The 22,728-nt window shown below is 34.4% G+C and overlaps 1 protein-coding gene across 8 annotated transcripts in view; it reads right to left on the bottom strand.

Moving 5' to 3' along the window:
* NFIB (nuclear factor I B) overlaps positions 1–22,728 on the bottom strand; it is a 241,099-nt gene that overhangs the window by 3,742 nt on the left and 214,629 nt on the right. For 4 of the 8 annotated variants that reach the window (XM_032139821.2, XM_032139823.2, XM_032139825.2 and 1 more), the window contains 2 exons: positions 16,842–16,930; positions 1–2,743 (listed from right to left, as the gene is read on the bottom strand). The exon at positions 1–2,743 is cut by the window's left edge and continues 3,742 nt beyond it. In XM_032139821.2, the coding sequence (XP_031995712.1) occupies positions 2,614–2,743; positions 16,842–16,930 (219 nt within the window). In that variant the 3' untranslated portion in view covers positions 1–2,613. The remainder of the gene's footprint in view (positions 2,744–16,841; positions 16,931–22,728) is intronic. The other 4 variants (XM_058431226.1, XM_032139828.2, XM_058431227.1 and 1 more) reach the window with 1 other exon arrangement.

Raw genomic sequence — 22,728 nt, 5'->3', positions numbered from 1 at the left:
GGAGGTAAAATGAAAACAGGATTTACTTTTTTGTTCCTTAAAAATTGAACTTTGATTTTAATCTATCAGTCCAAATACATTCAACAATAGCAACCCTCTGTTCAATCTTCTGGATATTAAAAAAAATTCAAGTGCACTGCCATCCATTTGAAGTAGTAAGTCACAGGTAAATCATATCCTATCATTAATGAAATGAAATGAGGACGGAAAAGTGGCGGAAAAGGACTACGGGAGACCCTCCAACGGGTCTAATGTGTTTTCTAGGAGAAAGAATATTCGTGTGTTAAACTCTCAAAAGTGTTAAACATCCAACATCCCCTAGGTGGACATTTCAACAAATATTTTTGCCAAATATGAGACAGGCTCACTCTCCACTGTGGATCTGGAACTTTCAAGAAAAACTATCACCAAGCCAAGTCTGCCTTTTTAAGCCAAGTCTGCCTCCAGGAGAATTTGTTGTGTTTGCTTGTTCTTACTATTGTGTTGTTATGAAAACCAGTAATGAGTTCAGCTTGCACCCCAGGTGGGAAGTTAGAGAGGGGAACCTGTGTAAGTTGAAGTTTGTCACAGTAGGCAGAACAGTCGCTTTGCAGCCCAGGCCCATCTCAGGGTGCACTGCTTCACAGCTACACTGTAAAGTGTTAAAAATCCTCCCACCCACCCCAGAATATATATATATGTATATTAAAAAAAATCCCCTGTCCATCTCTCAGTACACAAAAGGACCTCATCACACTGCAAAAATAGCAGTACCCACTTTGGTCAATTAAAACAAACAAACAAACAAAAAAGCATACATTTTTTTTTTTAAATCTGTGTACTTACCTATAATAACCAATACAGCTAAAAGCACTACCTACATAGGCAAAACTTGGTATTGCATAATTCGTATAAATTTGAAACCCCTCCCCCCCAAATATTAATTGGAAGATGAAAAACATGAAAGGTTAATAGAAAAAAACACCAAAATACTGAAAATATTGCTGGTCGATTACAATTTTTAAGCGGCAACTATACACAGCCATGATATGCTTTATAAATGTGAGATAAAGGTATAACTGTCTAAAAAATCCATGATGTCACACATTTTTCTTCGTCTGGAGTACAAAATATTTTGTCATAAAAATGGTAAAGATTTAAAATGATAATAAATGCAGCAAAACAAGTGTAGTGATGTCACTTTGTTGTATTTTTTGTTTTTTTTTTTTGTTTTTTGTTTTTTAGATTTCAAGGCAAGGCACGTAATGTGGACATTATATCTTCGTGCAAATTAGGATTACTGGAAAGAGTATTTTTAATTAAAATTTTAAGAGACATAGAGGCAAAATGTGTCTGCCCATGCACACTATGGATCTGTCAATACAAGAAATTTGTTGAACAAGGCTAATATCTGAAAGCACCATGCAAGTTTTCAGCACCCTGATCACATTTGTTTTCTCAAGAGTGCGTTTTTATATCCTACACCCTGGCGTTCCCAGTTTGTAAACTGTAAGCTTTACCCTTGTGACATGGATTTGCCTGCCTCTTTGTCTCTATAATGCAGATTTTATAGAACCTTTTGTACACCCTATGGGTTCTTGATGCAACCAGTAATTTTAAATAAATAAATTCTACCTCCAAGGAGGCTGCAGCTAAACCAACATAAGTGCTGTGTTTTCATTAATTTTATTTTTCTCAAGCACATGATTTGTCTTGATTTAATGCCTTTTTTAATGCCCTCAAAAACTGAGGGGAAAATAAATTCGTTCAAAATTATTTTAAATTCTTTTTAATCCCCTCAATTTAGAGTCCAAGGGCTGAAGGACTTATAATCATGATTCCCCTTTAGATATAAATTTATAAATTGCACTTGCCTCTGTTAAGTGTTTCTTTTGTGGGGAAAATATTATATTAATTTTTACTGTTGCATGCAGAGATAACACTTCACCTACATAGAGGCATTTCTTCCATAGAGGCTTTGTGTTCAAACTGTTTTTTTCCTTTTTTCTTTTTTACCTTTTTTTTTCATTTTTTCTTTTTTTAAGATTTCAAACTGGGTTACACACTGGAAAAGGCTGGGTTAAGGGCCAAAATTTAATAAATCTGTACTGATAACTAAAGGCTACAGAGATTTTATATATTTTTTTTAACTTTTAGAAATCAGAGTGCTTATAAAATGGCTGGCTCATGGCTCTGTCACCCAGCACCTCTGACGCCGCCTCCTAGCCTTCGTTGGTGAGATAACCAGGAATCGTGATTCCATGCGTAAACAACAAGAATACTAAACCAATAAAACTAGCTTATCATGCAAATATTAAGGCATCTAGAAAGTCAGTTAAAATATATTGTCATAGAGACAGAACATCTATTTCCCAGCGGACTTCATGTAACAAAGGCTACGTTGCAGGGGCTGCGATCTACCATCAGTGAAATATCATCGACCCTTTTTATGTCATTACAGTTTCAACCTTAAGGGAATTAGTGATTGTAAGTGCTGCAATTGCTGGTCTATTATCTTCTTTCTTCAGTTTCTTTCCTTTCTCCCTTTGTTTTGTTTTGTCCAGTCTTCCTCTTTTCCTTTTTTTATTAAAAAAAAAAAAAAATTCTTAAACTATTGTTGTGTTTCTTTTTCCCTCAGTTGCTTGTTTCTGCTTGAAGGAAAGGTTCTCCAATTATGTTCAAACCGTAATTTTGGACATTTGCCGGTAAGATGGGTGTCCTATTTGACACTTGGAAAGGAACCAAGCTAGCCCAGGTACCAGGACTGTTGAGAGGAGAGGGGCAGCAGGGAGGGAAGAAAAAAGAAAAAAACACAATGTTAAAATCTACAACAATATGAGAAATATAAATTCCAGATGCATCAAATTATTACTATCCCTATTTTCAAAATTACAGTCTAATATGAGATAAATGTGCCAAATTATACATGTTACACCTATCTACACTCTATAGTCTATTTTTTAAATGAAAATTAAGACTAAAGTGAGGCAGAAAAATCCAGAGTAAGATATATAAACAATTATTGAATTCTAACCGATTGAGGATATTCTTTCTAAAATATTTTACATTATTCAATATAAATGCAATATGATTCTTTTTTGTACAGGAAAAAAAAAGGAAAAAGAAAAGCAGCAATCTGTTGGTATCAATATACTTTGCCAGTTACATTCTAATCTTATTTTACCTTTAATTCACAAGCAATTCAGTGGTCAGATGGGTTTCAATTTCTTACCTGCCTATTGGGTTGAATAAAATTGAAAAGTACAGTGAAAGATATTTCTTTTCTCCTTACAACGGAAAAAAAAACTACATGTTTAAGGTAGGCCCATGCATAATATGCAATTTGAAATGCCCAATTATCAAACATATCTTAATCAGAGTTTTTTAGTAAAGACCGAACAAATAAGAATCATAGAACCAAAATGGAACACAGCTTTTTTTGTTCTCTACAGAATACCCATTGTGAGGAAAAACATTTACAGGAGGCCACAAAGGTCTCTGCTTGCACTGATTAGTTCTATAGCTCTCCAGCGGTTTTCTTATCCTAACCCTCTTTAACTTATTTTTAGAGAGAGCCAGAGCTTTTCCTTCCAATTCATGGTTCCCTACATTGGCTTGCAACAGAAGCCTGAGCATTCCCTGCTCCTCCCCATCAGTAATGATACCACGTTTGAGCTGCTCTGCACGTGAGGAGTTTGGAGGGATAGATGGCGGGTTGGGGAGTGGGGGTGTTGGAGGCAGTAAATGATAAGATTCCTGCCTTACTCTCACCAGTTCAACTTTTGCCTACGCTGAATTACGGGCTGCTAAAAAAAAAAAAAAAGACTGGAAAACAATTCTCTAATTGCTACTGGCATAATCTCCCTTTAAAAAGTATCATATGGAGGATAAAAAAACATCAGATCTACATATCATGAAACAACTCTACAGCACACATTTTGGGTACACTTAATCTAATGTATTGCCTGTTCCAACACTCAGCTCCCAATGAATGTCAGCTAAGTAACAGCTGCATAAATAATCATGAACCAAGAAAACATCAAACTGACAATTCAGTACTCATATTAGTCATGGCCTAGCATGGAAACATACTTTCGATGTTTTAAATTTCATTGAATATCCTTTGCTTTACTTTTGAAACCATGAAGTGAGATGGGCACTATTGTTGTAGCTATCAATCTAGATATGCTCATTTGTTCATATTTGAATTCCAAAAGTACAAAAACCTTTACGGAATATCAACCTAAAGGAACAATTCTGAATTTTTTTAAAAACTTGATACATACTGTTTTTACTCTGGTGATACCTCTATACAAAATGTTGCTTGTTGCTACACATACGTATTTCTGAGTTAACATTTCAAAAAAATATCACAACAACCGTTTGTGCTCAAGGGATTTTATAATTAGACTACAAACTCAATGACAGCAAAGTCCATCTCTAGTAAAGTACCTAGCACATGGAAGATGCTCAATACCTTTTTAGACAAATCAATTAATTGTTTCAAATCACATCCAGCTATATATTTTTAAAAGCTGTCACCCAAGATTACATATACTCATGAACATGTTGTGATTTGATCCCCTATAAAAAGAAAATAGGTATCTCTGAATTCAAAATTAGATCTACTTAGCATTAACAAAAATTGATTAAGCAGGAATAATCACATTCAAACTAAAAAGATACGTCCTCATAATCTGATGAAAATCATAACTCTTAAGAATACTTGTTATTGAAACTTTTACTAAGCAGCTTAACTGTTTCCACATATTTCTCTTCCCACACACATCTTCAACAATTATTTTTGTGCTTTGCACCATTGATTGGGAACAATGTTACATAATGAATCATGAAACTTATTTTACCCTCAACTGTGTTTCCACTGCACTTTGTACATGGTCCTGTTACAGCATTTATTACTTCACAAATATCTCTATCTGGGATTATCTTACTAACACAAAGGTGAGCTTCATAGAGAAAATGACCTAGTCACATCTATCTTTATAGAGTCTGAGCATAGCTGGTGCTATTTCTTAACAAATAAAATAAATTACAAAAATGGGTATACATTATTTTTAACCTGAAGTAAGAAGCATGCACCAAAAGCAAAAGGACTAGGTAAAACAGATAGTCCTTGACAGTAAAATACAATGTCAACAAGCAGCAAATTGCTTTGCAAAATTAACAAGAGTGCCAAATTAAGTGAGCTCAAGAAAGTCATTTGGAGATTGCATGCTTTAGGGATATAAAGTATATTTTAATAATTGAAAATAGATGTGGCTCCTTACATGGACAAGTCTACCAACTAATGGCAGAAAATTCAGGGTTTATTTTGCAATAGCTCTCTTACTTAGTTCTTTAGAAGAGACATATGTCATTATTCTTTAGAAAATGTTCAATAAAAATAAATTGATGCTAGTAACTAACAGGACTCTTGCTGCAGAATGCCTACCAAATTTAATTTAAATGTTTATTTAAATCTTTCAAACCGCCCATCCTACATTATGACCATATCAAAACTGCAGAGTGCAATATATTTGTCAATACTGTTTATGAACCTTTGGGGGGAAATAAATCTCAAACATTAACACTATGCAGACCCCATATATGAGTTTTACAAGTCTCTTATTGCCAATTTGTAGGTTAAGTTCAGAACTAAAAGGCACAGACATTTTTTAGAGCTATTTTTGGTAGTCCTGTTGAAAAAAAAAAAAACTTGATAAAACTAACTCAATGACTGAGATAACAATGTAAATAAATATATTTAATCAAAGTAATATAGATTATTTAATTTCAAAAATACAACGTCTAAAATTGCATACTTATTCAGGTAAAAATGTAATAGTGCTTTTTATACATCTAACTCTCTCTATAAAAATCAATAATCACATGTATAGATAAAATAAACACACAAAAACAAATCAGTTACATGTAAAATGCTTAATAGTTTTAATTCATAGTGAGAATTACTATATGGATAATCTTATGTTCATTCCAACTATCTGTATTCCAATAAAAGAAATGAGAATATAACTGGAAGGATTTCAAAATATTCAAGCTCAAATTCAGCTACTTCAGCAATACATGTTTATAAGTGTGCATTTCCTTTATCAAATTTTTCATTACCAAATCACATTTGTTTAGGCAAAGAGAAGATCAGCATAGCTGAAAGTTGAAAGCACATCTTTAGAAAATATAAACTAGATATAACCATTTAAAAAAGAAAAGATATAATTACTTTGCAAAAAAATCAAGCAGAAAAAAACACAAAAGAATTTCATAGTACCTTAACACAAAGTACAACTCATCCTAATGACTATTACTATGCATATAATGAGATAGTTCATTATAAAATAAATACATAAGAGCTAAATCAAAATTCCAAAAATAAAATATTTGATATCATGGATACTATTTTCTTGCTATTTTGACCAAATGTATGACATGGCTCCCCGCAAAAGGGAAGAAGCAAATGAATTATTTTGAGCTTAAGATGCATTACTGGTGATGGTCCTGCTTCATTTTGTTATTGGTAAGACTACCTCTGAAGTACTGTATTTCTTCTAGGTATCACTCTGCAAGAAAACCTAACTTTACGGCATTTACTTATTGAAGAAACTCACCAAATTATGTCATTGCAGAACAGCTAAAGGTAGACAGGGAAGATATAGCAGTTGATATGGAAAGGAATATAGACCTCTTAAGCATGCTTCAGGTTGAGGGAATAGCACAAAGGCAAAACTTCCAGACGATAGCCATGTTGAGGACTTACTATAAGCATGGTACCATCTTTGGTGTTTTACATATGCTACACCACTTAATTTTCTCAGTGAGCTCATGAGATGGCCATCATTATCTCTGTTTCACATATGAGGAAACCGAGGCAAGTTAAGTTCCTTGCCCAAAGTCTCCCACTTAGCCCTCAGTTATGACTCAGATCTGTTTGATTTCCCTGGCCATTTCACTATATTATATTGCCTCCATAGGAAGTCCGATGACTTAACATAAGAAAGAACTTTTGAACAGAGTGGTCTGAAGGCAAAATTAATTGGCTTCAGGAGACAGTGAACTTTTCATGCACCACACAAGCTGGATTTTAACCTAGCTAATGTTGCAGAAGAGACTAGTGCACAGAATATGTAGCTGGTCTAAGTGGCCAAATGATCTGAAATTCTACGTATTCATCTCCTCTAAAACAAATCTAGTTGAAGTTCTACTAGGGTGAGTTCTACAGCATGAGGATTAAGGGGGAAGAAGATACCCACTTCTTCCTTTTAAAAAGATGCACTATTTCTATATGTCTTATCCTGGATAAACTGGGCAAAATAGTTCATCTTTGCATCTACCTACAAAGAGTAAAGAGCTATCTATACCTTTCAATGAAAGAAAGGGAGAAATTGCTCTGGGCAGCCATACCAACATTTTCTGGTTATGTTTTTTTAAAATTATGCATTATGTTAGTGTGTCTTCTAGGCCAAAAAGAATTAGGCCCTTACCTTTTAGCTCACTAACACCTAGGAACCAGAGGTTGCCACATAAGCATGTATGAAGCCATTACATTGAGCCAGAAACCAAACAAAGTCAAAGACTTTACATCACCTATTAGCTAGAGGTGATTAAAACAATAAGAGCTATTTTAAGAATGGCAAAAATCATTTATTACTAGCCTGTGTGTATTTGATAATGGATGAGATAACACACTAGTTAAACAGTTTATAAAATGTTTAAGTATCCAGTATATGAATATTTTTCAGGGGAATAATAGTATTGTCCATTAAGAATTTATATACTGGCTTAATCACGAGAAAATACCATATTTACTTAAAAGATAGTAAATACTCTTTCAAGAAGCTTAAAAAATATTACAGGAATAAAGCACAAAGAGTTGTACATATTAATACATACCTCAACTGTACCAGTAGCCACATTATTTATACATGGCAATAAAAATGAGCAATGGCCCAGAAAGCATGGGGAATAAATAAAATAAGTATCTTAATTTAAAAGAAGCAGTTGCCTTTAGTTCCTTTGCAACAGTTCCTGATCTCCCCAAGATGGAAAAGTTTTTACTTCCTTGGCTAAACACTCTAATTTTATTGGCAAAATATTAAAACACCAGTATTAGCATTTCTTGTAAAATGCACAATAAACAATTTTCCTTATTAATTGCTGAAAACCTGTTGGGAAAACTATGCTGCCCTGGGTTGTACCTGGGTGCATTTGGACTGGCTGCTTACTTCAACATAACACAAAGGCTGCAGATTTACGTCTTGTGAGAAAAATGCTCACTCAGACCAGTAGAAGGAATAAACACTTAAGTTGAATCTGTTTATGTATTAGAACAAAGAAAATAGTACTTGATAAATATACTAGTTGCTAGCACTTATATAATGTGTATTATTTGCCAGGTACTGTTCTACATGCTTGACCTACCTTAAAACTTTTAATCCTCATAACAAATCTATGAGAAAGGACCATTATTATCCTGATTTTACAGATGAGGCAACTGAAGCTAGGAAGTGTCTTGCCCAACTCATGTTGCTATTAAATTGTAGAAGGCAGGATTTGAATTTGAGCAATGTCATTCTAGGATCTGTATTTCTACCCACTAAACTTTTCTCATCTCCCCTTCTTGTGAAGCATAGTTTACTTTTTTCACTGGACTAGAAGTTATATTACCACTGAATTATACAAGAGACTTTGTGAATTAAGGTTCATATCACAATGAAATTCCTGTGGAAGTATAACTCTTGAGCCCAAAATTCAGCACAAATAACTGTGCTTTATTTCTCCAATTCCAGTTGCTTTTCAGCTGAATGCAGTATTTGCTTTTGTCTTACATATGTGCAGATGTGGCTGTATGTCAATAATTTGTTTGTTGAGTTCCACTTCAGATGAGGCTAGCCTGGAAGTGAAATACACAAAGTGCTTTACACCGGTCTTGGGTTTCTTCTATTTATTTTCACCATTTTTAGGGATCATTATTGCCATCTGAATGATCCTATTTGCATGCAAGATGATTCCTAATGATTATTACTATTTGTAATAATCTGTATCAGAAAGCTCCCTGGCTAGCTCTTACCTGAACTGCAAAGTACTCTTGTGGGCTCTCTGGGAAACACCAAATATCAAAAACTGCAGGTGGCTCATGGAATTATTCTAACTGCAAGCAATAGGACTTCACAGTAATGAAAGAGAAATGTATTTGTTTCTTAACTAAATAGGTAAATAGCCTTCTTTATTGCTAGTCCTTGGGGACCAACGGTTTTGGAAATAGCATATCAAAATGGTAGCCCATCAAACCTCGGTAATTTATATTCAATTGATTCAGAAGTTTTTTGTTCTTCGGGCACAGTGGATTGAATGTTAACTTTACCATGCGTGAGTGCTAGCACTTTCTAAGTAAAATAATAGCATCTACCATTGAAATATTTTATCTAATAAAGAGCATAGGGCAAGAAAAAGCCACTCCATATGGGAGCACTGCCACTAAATATTAAATGTGCTCCTTATAATTACTGCACTCTTTTAGTAAAAAACTCTTACATAATCCTTGAAGACTTCAATATGGCAACCCACACGTAAATAAAAACTTCCTTAAAATGTTCGGTTTAAACATTAATAAGAAAAAAGCTCTTCCTCAATAGGCCAAATTAAGGACCTGTAAAAAAAATTGTGTTTCATCTTTTTCAAATTTTAGAACTGAAAATGAAAGATGAAAAATTATTATGAAGATGACTAATTATAAATAAATTACAGTACACACATGCGTACATATATAGGAACTCAGGTAGCTGTGGGAGGTTTTAGCCAATTAAAAAATATAGAATTATCAGGCTCAGAGTAATTATTTTATCTCCTCCCACAGACCACAGCACCGTGGAGAAGCCCACATGTTGATTTCCAGCCTCTTTCTGTCTGTATTCCTCTCTACCCTAGGCTCCTTTTCAATGCTATTGTTAAAAGTGGTACTGCTCCTCTTATTTGCATATGTGACGCTTTAACAGCAGATAAAATTCTCTACAAAAATGGTGCTTCAAAATAGTGCCTTTCACTAGAGAAAATCACCCAAGGCATACTAAATCAAATAGAAATGTTAAGTTTTATACAAAGCAAAAAGAGATTCTTTTATAAATGATTTTCATTTAAAAGCAAAAATTAGCATTATTTGCACAATTTTACCTCTTAAAGATGAAATTTATTTGTATCAGAATGCTGAAGCATAAAATTACAAATGATTAAAGAACTGAACACATTTTAATATCTTGCTTGCTACGCTGTTCACAAGGGCAAAAGATCTTCCTGTGTGTGAAACAAAGTGAGCAAGAGAGAATAATTGTAACTTTCTGCAATTTCTGAATATTCAAAATTCGTGTTCTTCAATGACTTGACCTTAGGATTTTGCCATTTCTTTTATCATTTATTATGTTTATTATTATATTTATTGATTCATAGGCTTTGTTATTTAAGTAAATATGACTAAAAAAATCATCATATCCCTACTAACAGCACTAGCAAAAATGAGAACCAAAAAGGTAAGCTAATAAATGGTGCACTGGCTGTCGAGGGAACTGATTTCTTACGGACGAAATACATCTGTAAATATGGCACTTTACATAAAACATATTCAAATAAAGTAGATGTTTAATATACTTCCTTTCACTACAAAGGGTTAATCAGCAAGGTTTACATTTGGGAATTTTCAGAATCACGCTCCTCCCTCTCCAGTAGCGCTGCCAAAAATCATCTGACAGGAAACGTAAGATTAAGTTTGTCCTACCTAAGCGAACAAAGAGTGCTCTGAACAGGCCACCGGTTTACTGCAGAGCGGGAACTTTTCTAATCCTGCTGGAATCTGCAGTCCTGCTCAGAAAATATCACGGAAAAAAGTTGTTTTCTTTCCTCTAACATCTTGTCTCAGGATCATCTCATTTTGGTCACACTGCAGATCCTGCTGCTTCTCCCATAAAGGTTAACTTAAAGCTCCAAACATAATCATGTGGAAAATGGACATTATTGATTCTTATGGTCCATTGTTCCCCCATCCTAAGTCCCTGAAGTTCAAGTTCAATCTGGAATTACATCATGTCTGGTTTCTCCTGGTTACCAGACGGCTTGAGACGTGACCACAGCTACAGAAAAAACAAACAGCCTTCTTCACGCTTCGGCTCCCCTATCGATTCAAACGTAAACTTTTTTTCTTTCTCTCAAGTATGCTTCAAGTATGGAGCATGGTTAATTTAGAGATTAAGTTCCAAATTAGATTATCTAATGGCATCTTAATGGATTGCTGACCCATTTCCTGTGGGATGGCAGCATGCAAGTCTGGCTGGAATACAATTAATTTCTTAGGAAGTGTTCTGAAGAGTTTGCCTAGATAAAAAAGGAAACATCGTGTTGTACAAATCTTTCTTTATAAATGGAGAAAGTTAGGCAAAACTATGACAAACCCCGACATATTATTCAAAAGCCAGACCACAGATGTTGTGCGTCTGTGAAAACCGTATCAAGATCATTTTTAAGAATGGTAATGTTTTTATTTTTGATTTCATAACAGGTGCAAATAATTCTGATGAGAATAGAGTAATTCCTTTAAAAAGAATATTGAAATACAAAGACAAAAGTAGTTAGCGGCCCCTTTACCAAACAATGATCATGTGAAATTTTGGTTTTTGCAATTCTCCACCTTGAACCAAAGATTCTTCCATTCATCTACCATATCAGCATTTCTATCATAGTCCCAGAGTGGTGCTAGGGGCCCAGAATGGTGTATAAAAAGTTGAGGATTTGAACACACTTTAGAGCTGACAGCTGAAAAGGAAATTCAGCACTCGGAGAATAAAGCTCCCCCCAGGAACTCCAGGAACAACCCAGCTGTTGTACTGTAGTTATGTGTCAAGATAACAAACTGAGAGCAGGAAATGCTAACCTAGTGAATTCGCAGGGATGGTCTAAGTGTAATGTTGAAATAAAAGTTAACTCTTAATATTACCTAAGGACATACTGCCCTTATCATACATATGCCACATATATGTGGAGATATACACACGCACTACATCCACACACACATATAGATGCATACACACACAAACACATATATGTAATACAAACATATGGTTTGCAACCCATTATTGAAAGTTATTTTTTGTTTAAATATTCATTCTTTTGAGAGCATACATTTTACAAGAAAATGTTATGAACAAAGCAAGGAAAATGGTTGAGGTGAGTGTTATGCAAATTAAGTTACATGGATAAAATGAGAGCTATTACCCCCCCACACTTTTTTTTTCTTTTTCTTTTTTTGCCCTCCCTCTCCTGACCAACCAGATCCAAATAACCTTTACTGGCTGCTAAATTTCTCTTGAGAAATCAAGCAACTCTCTAGAATTGCAGTAATAAACGACAATTTCTTAGAAAAACATGTGTAAAGTAACTACAGAATGAAGTATTCAACCTATAGAAAGGAACTGCTAACACATGTAACACGGAAAATAGCTGATAAAAGTCTCTTTGGTGCCATTCAATTATGGCATCCACAGAAACACAAAAATCCTTCCAATTATTTTAGTAAAATCTTCATTTATTCATTATTTCAGAGGCTGAGCAAATGGTTTGTGTAAACATATCCTTCGGTAACACGCGCATGTTTATTTCAGCCATCTGAAGACTTCTTTGTTTACATAAGCCATCAGACACATACAACCACTCACTTGTGGCTTTGCGTTTTCTTGAAAGGGGTGAAGGGGGAGAAGAGAGAATGAAACAATAAATTCAGTTTCTCTTTTGCATAAAGCACTCCCTCTAATGTTTTAAAATAGCTTATGTTTATATTATTCTTGGATTGTCCTTCGGCTTTCTTTTTCATTCAATTATATTGATCTTTCATATCTGATAGTACAGGCTATATTCTATCACTTTAAGAAAGCCAGCCAGTCAGGGAGTAACTGCTGTATATGTTTATGTCCACATAACCTACATATGCAACAAGGTCATTTGTCCACATGAGACAAAGCACAAACACAACAGTACCTACCTTAAGCAGTTCATCACCTATCATCCTCCTAAGATCTTGAGCCCATCCTGACTATACTAGAAGTGAGCCCTTCACCAAACCAGTATTTCACTCCGGGTTAACTGCAGTTCCTGACCTTTCACTTAGGCAGAAAAATGGACTCTCTCAAGGTGCAAGCAACTCCTTTACACATATACGTGCGCGCACACACACACACACACACAGCTCACAAAACAGTTCACAAAATTTTAAGGTCAAAACAACAAAACACCTTCAGGGTTGTAACCTAATAAGGCTGTGAAAACTTTCCCAAAGAGTCAGCTTTGGTTCCTAAGGGAATGCTTAAGCCTTGGGGTTGGGGGTGGATGGAGGAAATCTTCCAGCTTTGACTATACTTGCACAGCTCCCTTGGCACTGCCATTTTCAGTTCTGACAAGAGCTGCATTTGACATGGAAACACCTCAACAGGGCAATTAGTATAAAGCAGAAAAGAGGGTGACCATGGAAAAGTGATTGCACAAAGAAAGTAATGACAACAAACAACAATCAATCAAAATAAAGCAAAACCAAAACACTTGTTTTGCTTTGTCCTTTTCTACTACAGTCTCCAGGGATTGCCTTTTGTTAAAAGGTAACTACCACAACAAAAATAACCTGTGATATTTTATTTATTCCATCGTGACAAAGGCAAATGATTTAATTCTTTGGATGAATAGACCTATATTTCTTAAATATTTTCAACTTACTCAGATGATTCTAAAGCTATAGCCGTGCCCTGAAGATTTTAGATGTCTATTATCTGCCTTAAAAGTGCTAGTGTTACAGGCATTTATGACTTTTTTTCAAAATTCTTTCAAAAAATGTTTTAAAAATAACCACAAGTCATAAACTATAAATGATGGATAAAGCTATCATGCCATAGACAAGGGCTGTTTATATTATTTGATAAATATGAACTCTGTTGTGTCCATTTTTGAAAACTATAACAAAGCAAAGCAAACTGTGTCATTTGAATTTATTTATTCTGAACTGCATCACACCTAGATTTTAAGAACTGTGAGCACTGGATTCACCACAGCATTTAGCACAGCCCACCACAAAGGTTCGATAATATCTGTTGAATGTAGAAATGTGATGGCTGCCATTATTAACTATGTGCTTTCTGAATCAGGATAGAAAGAGAAGAAACAAACCAAGATACTGGCTGGGCATGGTGGCTCATGCCTGTAATCTCAGTACTTTGGGAGGCCGAGGCGAGCAGATCACTTAAGTCAGGAGTTCCAGACCAGCCTGGCCAACATGGTGAAATCCAGTGTGTACTAAAAATACAAAAGTTAGTTGGGCGTGGCAGTGCATGCCTGTAATCCCAGCTACTCTGGTAGCTGAGGCATAAGAATCACTTGAACCTGGGAAGCGGAGGTTGCAGTGAGACAAGATCGTGCCACTGCACTCCAGCCTGGGTGAGGAAGTGAGACTGTCTAAAAAATAAAAAAACAAAAAAAAACAAAAAAACCAAGACACCTTTTAAAGAGCTTTTAGGATCACTAAGACCATTCTACACGCTATTACCTACTAATCAAAAGAAAAGTTACTATTTTTGAGAGGGAAGAAAAATTTTACCTAAATAAATTCTGAATTTTTTTCTGACTTACTATGACCTGAAACTGATTACCACATCAATTTTTCACCAGGAAGGGGATTTGTAACAGCAACAATACTGCCCTAAGAACTGAGTTTAATCATCAGATTCATTTCCTCCAATACATGTGTTCTGAGATTTATTGCCCACTCATCTTCTCTTTCCATGGGCTATCAATTTTTTATTTAAAAAATTACTGCGGCCAGGCGCGGTGGCTCACACCTGTAACCCCAGCACTTTGGGAGGCCGAGGCGGGCGGATCACGAGGTTAGGAGATCGAGACCATACTGGCTAACACGGTGAAACCCCATCTCTACTAAAAAATACAAAAAAATTAGCCGGGTGTGGTGGCGGGTGCCTGTAGTCCCAGCTACTGAGGAGGCTGAGGCAGGAGAATGGCATGAACCCGGGAGGCGGAGCTTGCAGTGAGCCTAGATCGTGCCACTTCACTCCAGCCTGGGTGACAGAGCGAGACTCTGTCTCAAAAAAAAAAAAAAAAAAAATACTAATAACTAGGTAAAGTTATATTTTAAATCTCTAACAATTTACAAATATGCTTTAGAGGTCTATCCTATTTTTAGATTTAGTAAGCCAATCAATATTCCACAGAATTGGAAGTTCACACAGCTATAGGTGCATTTACAACCATGAGTACACATCAACTGGTTTGTAATTGGTGTAAATATGGTAAGCTTGTATGCAGACATGAGTCATTTTGTTAATTGACAGAGAAATAAATATAAGAGTTATTAAATAAAATATGGAAATATTAGGTTATTAAATTCAATTAACTTTTATTAAATAACATATGGAAATACTAGGTTATTAAATTCAATTAAATTAACTTTTAAATGTATATTAATTCAGAATATTTTAATGAGATACTTTCACCTAATTTAATTAAGACTATTAATCATTAAGGCTATTTGGATAAGATGGTTACGTTGAGTTTATCTTCTTTTTATAGCATATATTGTATTATTTTTCAAAAGGGAGGATGAATACAATCTTGTTAAAAAAAATCACAATATGTAAAAATGTATACCTTTTAAAAGTGGACGTTGTATCAATCTTCAAGAAGAAAAGTCACATGGTATTCAATTTGGTAGTGAATTAATACAAAGTCATTGTTTTTAAAAACATAATCTGAATTATTTCCTTGATTTTTATCTGAATTAAAGTGGACATTTAATTATTTTGATTCTTTAAAATCTACTCTTCAGCAGTTTCTGTGAATCAATACGGAGATGGGCAGACGATCTACAACTCTATCTGAGTATGTACCTTTCTATAGACACTTTCCATAAACGGAGGATTAACATCAGAGCAGGGTTGTTAAATTATGTCAACTCTATTTGGTGAACTCCTTCTGGGATTACCTCACTCTCTTCTGCCAATTTTTATTTCTTATTACTTATGATTATACCATGAATCTAATTATTTAATTTGTCAATTTGACACAATTTGTTCTTAAAATAAATAATACATAAGAAGCAGCTGACTTTGAACTACTTACTTTCTAAAGGCAATGCATGAAACAGTATCAGAACTGGTTTTGAAAATGAAGTTTTAGAATAGTTTTCTCAGCCAACCAAATAAGGTCAATCTTCCATGAATCACATCCATATACAAACAAAAATTAAAACTTTAACAAATTCCTTCTTTAGTTACTGATTCCAACAATCTTCCTACTCCAAAATTTATGGGTGCTGTCAATAGCAGTTAAATTGACTAACCAAAATTTTTGGCTATTTTTTTTGCCTACAACAGGGGAAAAAAATGAACAGTGAAATGGCTTAGAATTAGCAGTAGAGAAAAGAGTTAAAATAACAAAAACCTACAATGTGAAAACCAATGCTTTATCCTCAGGTAGCTGGAAAATCTTCGCTAAAGCTGTGATTTCACTTTTCAGGTCCTAAAATCTAAATGTCCCATTCCACCCCCTCCCCCACCAAAAACAGTATAAATTGTAGAAAACATTTTATAGCGTTTAAAAATTCCAATGATCAGTAAGCATGTGCTATAGTCCCAACTTAATTTGACGTTCCATTTACATAAGAAATAAAGGAGGAGGACAGGGAAAGAAGAATGGTATAGCCAAAACAACTAAATTTTTAACATATATTTTCTGTAAAGCTAGTTAAAAACAAACACTATAGCTCATGTAATTTTTAGGTGTAAGTGTAGGGTTGGAAATAATTAAAATGTTACCTTTGCCAAGTAATTCCCAATGTATCCTCACTGGTACTGGGGTATAAATGCCTGCCGTTTTGATTCATGGTCCAGTCACAAATCCTCAGCTGTCAATTGAAACCTAGCAGTCAGATATGGATCGAGCAGTACTACAGTTTTTAGTATTTAAATGAACACATGCAAACTAGTACTGTACATGGCATTAACCTTACTTTCCCAAGAGGCAACTTAAAGAAAAAAAAAAAAAAAGCAAAAAAAAAAAATCTTATTCTTGAAAAGCAAAATTCCTAGACTCTTTTTTAGAAAAAGCTATTGCAATATGCTTCTCTATTAATTAAAGCATACAAGAGAAACAAGTGCTTAGAACATAACAATTAGCCATTATTAGAGTACAAATTGAGCTGGAATAAAAGCAAACGTTAATGTTCAATAGAGAGATATATTTTAGAAAGAAAATAAAAATGCTTTTTTTCTATGCATCACACCAAATAATCTGCACTGAATAAAATAATCAATAACTTTAAGCATGCAGTTTGCAAAACATAGAAGACATGCAGTTTAGAGGAGAAAGGCCCCTTACAAACATTCACCCTAACGTGTTTAGAAGCATCAAGGTCTTCAGTTTTAACCTTTTACTAATTTTGTTTTGCTTAAACTGGCATTGTTTAGAAAGAGTTGATAAGCATTTCTAGTTTTATTTTAAACTCAGAGTAATGGCATTTAAAATACTTTACTACATCTGAAGAAAGTGAGGAATGCACTGAATACAAGCTGAAACAAATTCTTCCCAGATCTCCGAATCATAAGCTCTGCCCTTCAGAGATTGTTCGAGTAACCCTATCCAGCTCTGCTTGGTTAACAGTTGCCCTACAGTGCTAGCAGATTTATTGAAAAGATATATTGCTTATTTTTATTCTTAAGAAAGTAAACTTATCTGGCTTGGGGGGGGAAACACAGTATAAAATCATAGTTTTTAACCTTCAGATGGCCACACTGTAAATTAACAGCATCTTACATTGAAAAGATGACTTCTTCACAGTAATCCACTAAACCTTGTTTGCTGCTTTTCAGTGAGAATTTCCAGATGGTGACTGGAACCAAAGTACCATACATTATCATACATTTAAAATTTATGATAAACTATTTTAAACATTTCTGATAATGTTATTGCCAAAAAAAAAAATAAGCTATTAAGAATCTTTACTTTCCCTTTTAGACTCTTGAGCTTCTGCACACACTAAGTAATAGTGATTCAGGAGTTTTAGAAAGATAGTTTTTGCTCATTTTTCTATCGATCTATGAGGCTCCAAAAATACTAGCTAAAATTTCCAAACCATGTGTTTTAGTTATTTGCATATTTCAGGATTTCAAGTAAAAGTGTTTTATGATTTAAAGAATTGAAAAAAATTCCCTGCATATACATAGATAGATCAACAGATTGATAGACATGTAGATTCTGCTCAGGATATATATCATAAAGAAGACATAAATCAGTAAATGAATTAGAAAGAAAAATAAATATTCTTTTTTTTTTTTTTTTTTTTTTGAGACAGAGTCTCACTTCATCACCCAGGCTAGAATGTAGCGGCGCCATCTCAGGTCTCACTGCAACCTCCACCTCCCAAGTTCAAGCAATTCTCCTGCCTCAGCTTCCCAAGTAGCTGGGATTACAGGAGTGCGCCACCATGCCTAGTTAATTTTTGTTAGTAGAGATGGGGTTTCGCCATGTTGGCCAGGCTGGTCTCGAACTCCTGACCTTGAGTGACCCGCCCACCTCAGCCTCCTAAAGTGCTGGGATTACAGGTGTGAGCCACAGGTGCCTGGTCATAAATATTCTTAAAACGGACCAAAATACTCGCATGAAGGAAAAAAAAGTATACTTTGCTTTGTTTTAAACCAGATGACATATTTTCAATATTTCAAAGAAGTAAATGTGTTCAGTCTAGTGGGAAGCAATATGGCAAGATTTCTTAAAAGTTCTCAAAATGGGTTGTCTAATCAAATTTAGCGTGATGGGGCAAATTGTTTTCTGTTGTTTTTTTACAGTTTTTTATTTTACTGTAAAAGTTTTAAAAGTACAATGAAAACAATCAAAAAACAGTTCAAGAAACTTGGCTTCGTATAACAATAATGTTAACGATTTATCACTTACTGATTCTCCTCTAGTCAATGAAAATGGAAGGGTTTTGTTTAATTTTTATTTGTTTGTTTTTTGAGACAGGCTTTCCCTCTGTGGCCCATGCTGGAGTTCACTGGTACGATCATGGTTCACTGCAGCCTCAACCTCCAGGGATCAAGTGATCCTCCCACCTCAGCCTCCTGAGTAGCTGGGACTACAGGTTCGTGCCACCATGCCTGGCTAATTTAAAACAAAAAATTGTAGAGATAAGATCTTGCTATGTTGCCCAGGCTGGTGAAAATGCTAGTTTTGAATCAAACATTTGGAAGAGGGGAGATGTATATTTAGGCATAGCACATATTAATTATGTTAATTATTAACTTCAGATTAGTATCTATGGGGCTCTCAGCTTAGGTTGGAGAAGTTTTCAGAAAAATAATATGCTTTCACAAAGCCAGGGGAATCTAAATACCACTCCCTGATTGGTTTATTGTCCCACAGACAGCTGCAGGACCACATCTCCTCAGGAGGATGTGTTGTAAATGAGGTAGTTTTTTTGGTGTTAATGTTGCTAATATTTTGTTTGTTTGTTTTACCATCCCCAAAAATGTCAAGTGGGCTATCTTTGACCATATGCTGCACACTTAAAAATGAACATATTTTTGGACTTTTCTTTTCTAAAAGTAGTCTCAAAGGGGATAAACCTGACTACAGCTATTCAGTATCATCTATTTAAGATATATGCAATAGAAATATTTTCTCCCAAACAGAAAAATATGCTTAAGTACATTCAAAATAAACAATAAATATATTTAGCAATAATTTAATGCCAAAGAAATTGGCAATATATTAATTAGCATTGAATTTCCTTTTAGTTACTAAAAATGTAAAATATAATAAACTTCTTCACCTGTTTAGATTGTGCACTACCATTATCAACATTTCTTGAAGTTTCTGAGGAGACACGCTATAACTTAAGCCAGGTTACTTGAGCAAGAGCCTCTCTCTTCATATTGGTTTTTTTCAATTAATAAACCTTCTTGGTCATAAAGCATCTTGGAACTAACAAAACTCCCTGATAAAGTAAAATTTTAAAGTGATGGTATGGGTGGGGGATGTGATTAAATCATTAAAATAGAAATCACTTATTCACCAAAGATTTCCATGATAGTAATTCCTAAGAAAATCAATTTCTAATCTTATTTGACCAAGATATTCCTGACCAAGCAAATTTTGAACAGACTCTAGATATTAAAAGGTTAATACTACATGTATTTAAGCTTCTTTTGGGGTCATGTTACATATTCTTGCCATTAGCATAGTTCAGTTTTCCTAATAAAAAATAATTTTACATTAGGCTTTAAATAAGTTTAACATAAGAGGTAATAATCTTTTTTGAGTTTGGAGTGGTGATTCCTTAGTTTCTGTCCTGTGATAGAATCAGTGTTAGATAATTCAGCTGTAAATTCTTTTTTTATTTTAAAACTTTAATTTTAAGTGGCACATAAATACATGCCCTTCATTTATATAGAATTTTTCTAAGTTCAAAGCTTTAAGAATGCTCTAAGAATTTTTCCAAGTATTTTTTATTAAGAAATAGGAAATTGCTTTTTTCTCCCAATAGTAATCAAATTTAAAACACCAAGTGCCACTCAGTTTAGAAATTTAGTCTGTTAGAATTGTCTGTTTTTATGTGGAGGTGGGGAACAATTCTTATTTTTGTAACAATATAGACTCTCAAAAAGAACTGATCATATGCATATCCTTACAAAAATGCACACTCATATAAATCATTTTAATCCTTTAATTTATATGCACATACCAACATGAAATTCTATTGTCTATAAAATGCCCAGAATTTCAAAACCAAACAAAAGGTGAACTAAGAAAGTAAGATTATCTTCCAAAAAAGCTATCAGTAAAGGGGTAAGGTTGGAACAGTTTAAACAACTAAGGAAGATGTGAAGGTGAAGTTTTCACTGCATATGTTCTTAGGGTGGAGTTCTGTGGGCTCTGGAAGGAGAACCTTGTTCCTGGCCCAGCTCAAATCAGATTGCTTCAAAGAAAAAAAGAAAAAGGATCGGGGCCATCTGGCTCCTCTCAAATGGCTACATAAAGGGGAAACACCTAAGATTTGGATCATTATCCTTTCCTAAACTACACTCAAATAATCATGTAAGTAGCAGATAGCCATAAAGAATTAATATTGCTTGTGACTTCAGACTAATAGTCTGTTTATTCAAATGGGGGTCCTCCATTGTTATTACCAGGGTCTTTTGTTAAATGCACAGCAATTAGCTTTGGGAACAAAAGAAAGAAGGTAAGCAAAACGTTCTACTTTGCTAGACTCAGCAAACAGGCTGAGGTACTAACAGTTCCTATGATGACAACAAATCTCAATTGAACCAATAAACCATTAAACTGTGAACAGAACAATCAACACAGTAAAATGTACCTTCTCACTTTTTTTTCTTTTTAAGTTCAGAATGACCCTCAGGAGAACATCTTGAAAGGTATGTTTTATGTTTTCTTGTGTTTCTTCATTTCTCCAGACCCTCAATGAAACAGATTTTTAAGGGGTGGAGGTTCTTTTTGCGGGGGAAGACAGATGCTTAAAAGGATTAACACTCCAATATTCATACTTTGGATTAGGAGAATTTTATTTTTTTGCTATTATTAATTACCTACATGGAGCAAATTAAATGGTCTCTGGAAGAATAGCATGTAACCTCTGAAGGAATGGTATGGACAAGAAAAATGGTCAGAATAAAATTGTATTGTATGTTTCACATACAACACATGCAAAAAACAAACAAACAAACAAAAAAAACCAAAACAACAAAAAAAGATACTCAAGATCATCCTCATATCTTAAAAGTCACTTCTAACGCCAATTTCTGAAACCCATGTTTGCTGATATTTAATTTAATTAGCAGAAGTAGAATTAACTTAAATGAATATGCATAGTCCATGAGCAGAATAAACATTATTAACCATAAATCATAAGATAAGTATTAGAAAATGAAAGTTTTTTTTTTTTTTAATTAGAGGCTACTACAACTTGTAAATTTTAAGGTTTCAAGGGACTTTGGAGCTCATGTAGTTCAACCTCTTCATTTTCCTTTCCAAGGTTTAAGGACTTGTCCAAGGTTAGAAATGCCCTGTCACATCAACACTAAAACTCAAACCTTCTGACTCCTAATTCCTGGTTCTCACCCACTACACCAGTTGCCTGTCATTGTTCCTTTCCTACCCTGTCCTTTATGTGCAGTTCAAGAATATTTAATGCTAAAATATCTGTAAATATAACCTTCAGAATTCCCTCTACCTCCCTGATTCAACTGAGATCTAAGTTAATATTTTCAGAAAAGAAGATAATTTTTTCCTTGTGTTTTTGTTGATTAAAATTTAAGGTTATATAAAACGTAATTTTACTTTTACATTAATTAGAACAGCTTATCTGGATATTAGTCTTTGATTCCCAGTAAAGGTAAGTGAACAAACCCTTGAATGACAAAAGACAATGGAAGGATTTTTTGAATTTAAGAACTAGCCAAAGAGCTAAACATTTGCATAGCCATTATTTCGACTGAAACTTCCTTTAAATGTGTTTCCTTTCAAGCTAGCATACATGAAAAGTGACCTCTTATCCACTTACATACCTACCCAGAAGTCATGTGATAGCGTTTTACGTCAAGCTGTCAATTACGATAACAGACACAATAAGAACAGCCCAAGTGTTGATAGCCTGCTTCCTGACTGTATTGAAAAGTTTGTTCATAGTCC

The sequence above is a fragment of the Hylobates moloch genome, unplaced genomic scaffold (genome assembly GCF_009828535.3).
Source record: "Hylobates moloch isolate HMO894 unplaced genomic scaffold, HMol_V3 SCAFFOLD_19, whole genome shotgun sequence".
NCBI lineage: Eukaryota > Metazoa > Chordata > Mammalia > Primates > Hylobatidae > Hylobates > Hylobates moloch.
This window is presented reverse-complemented; position numbering and strand designations above follow the sequence as displayed.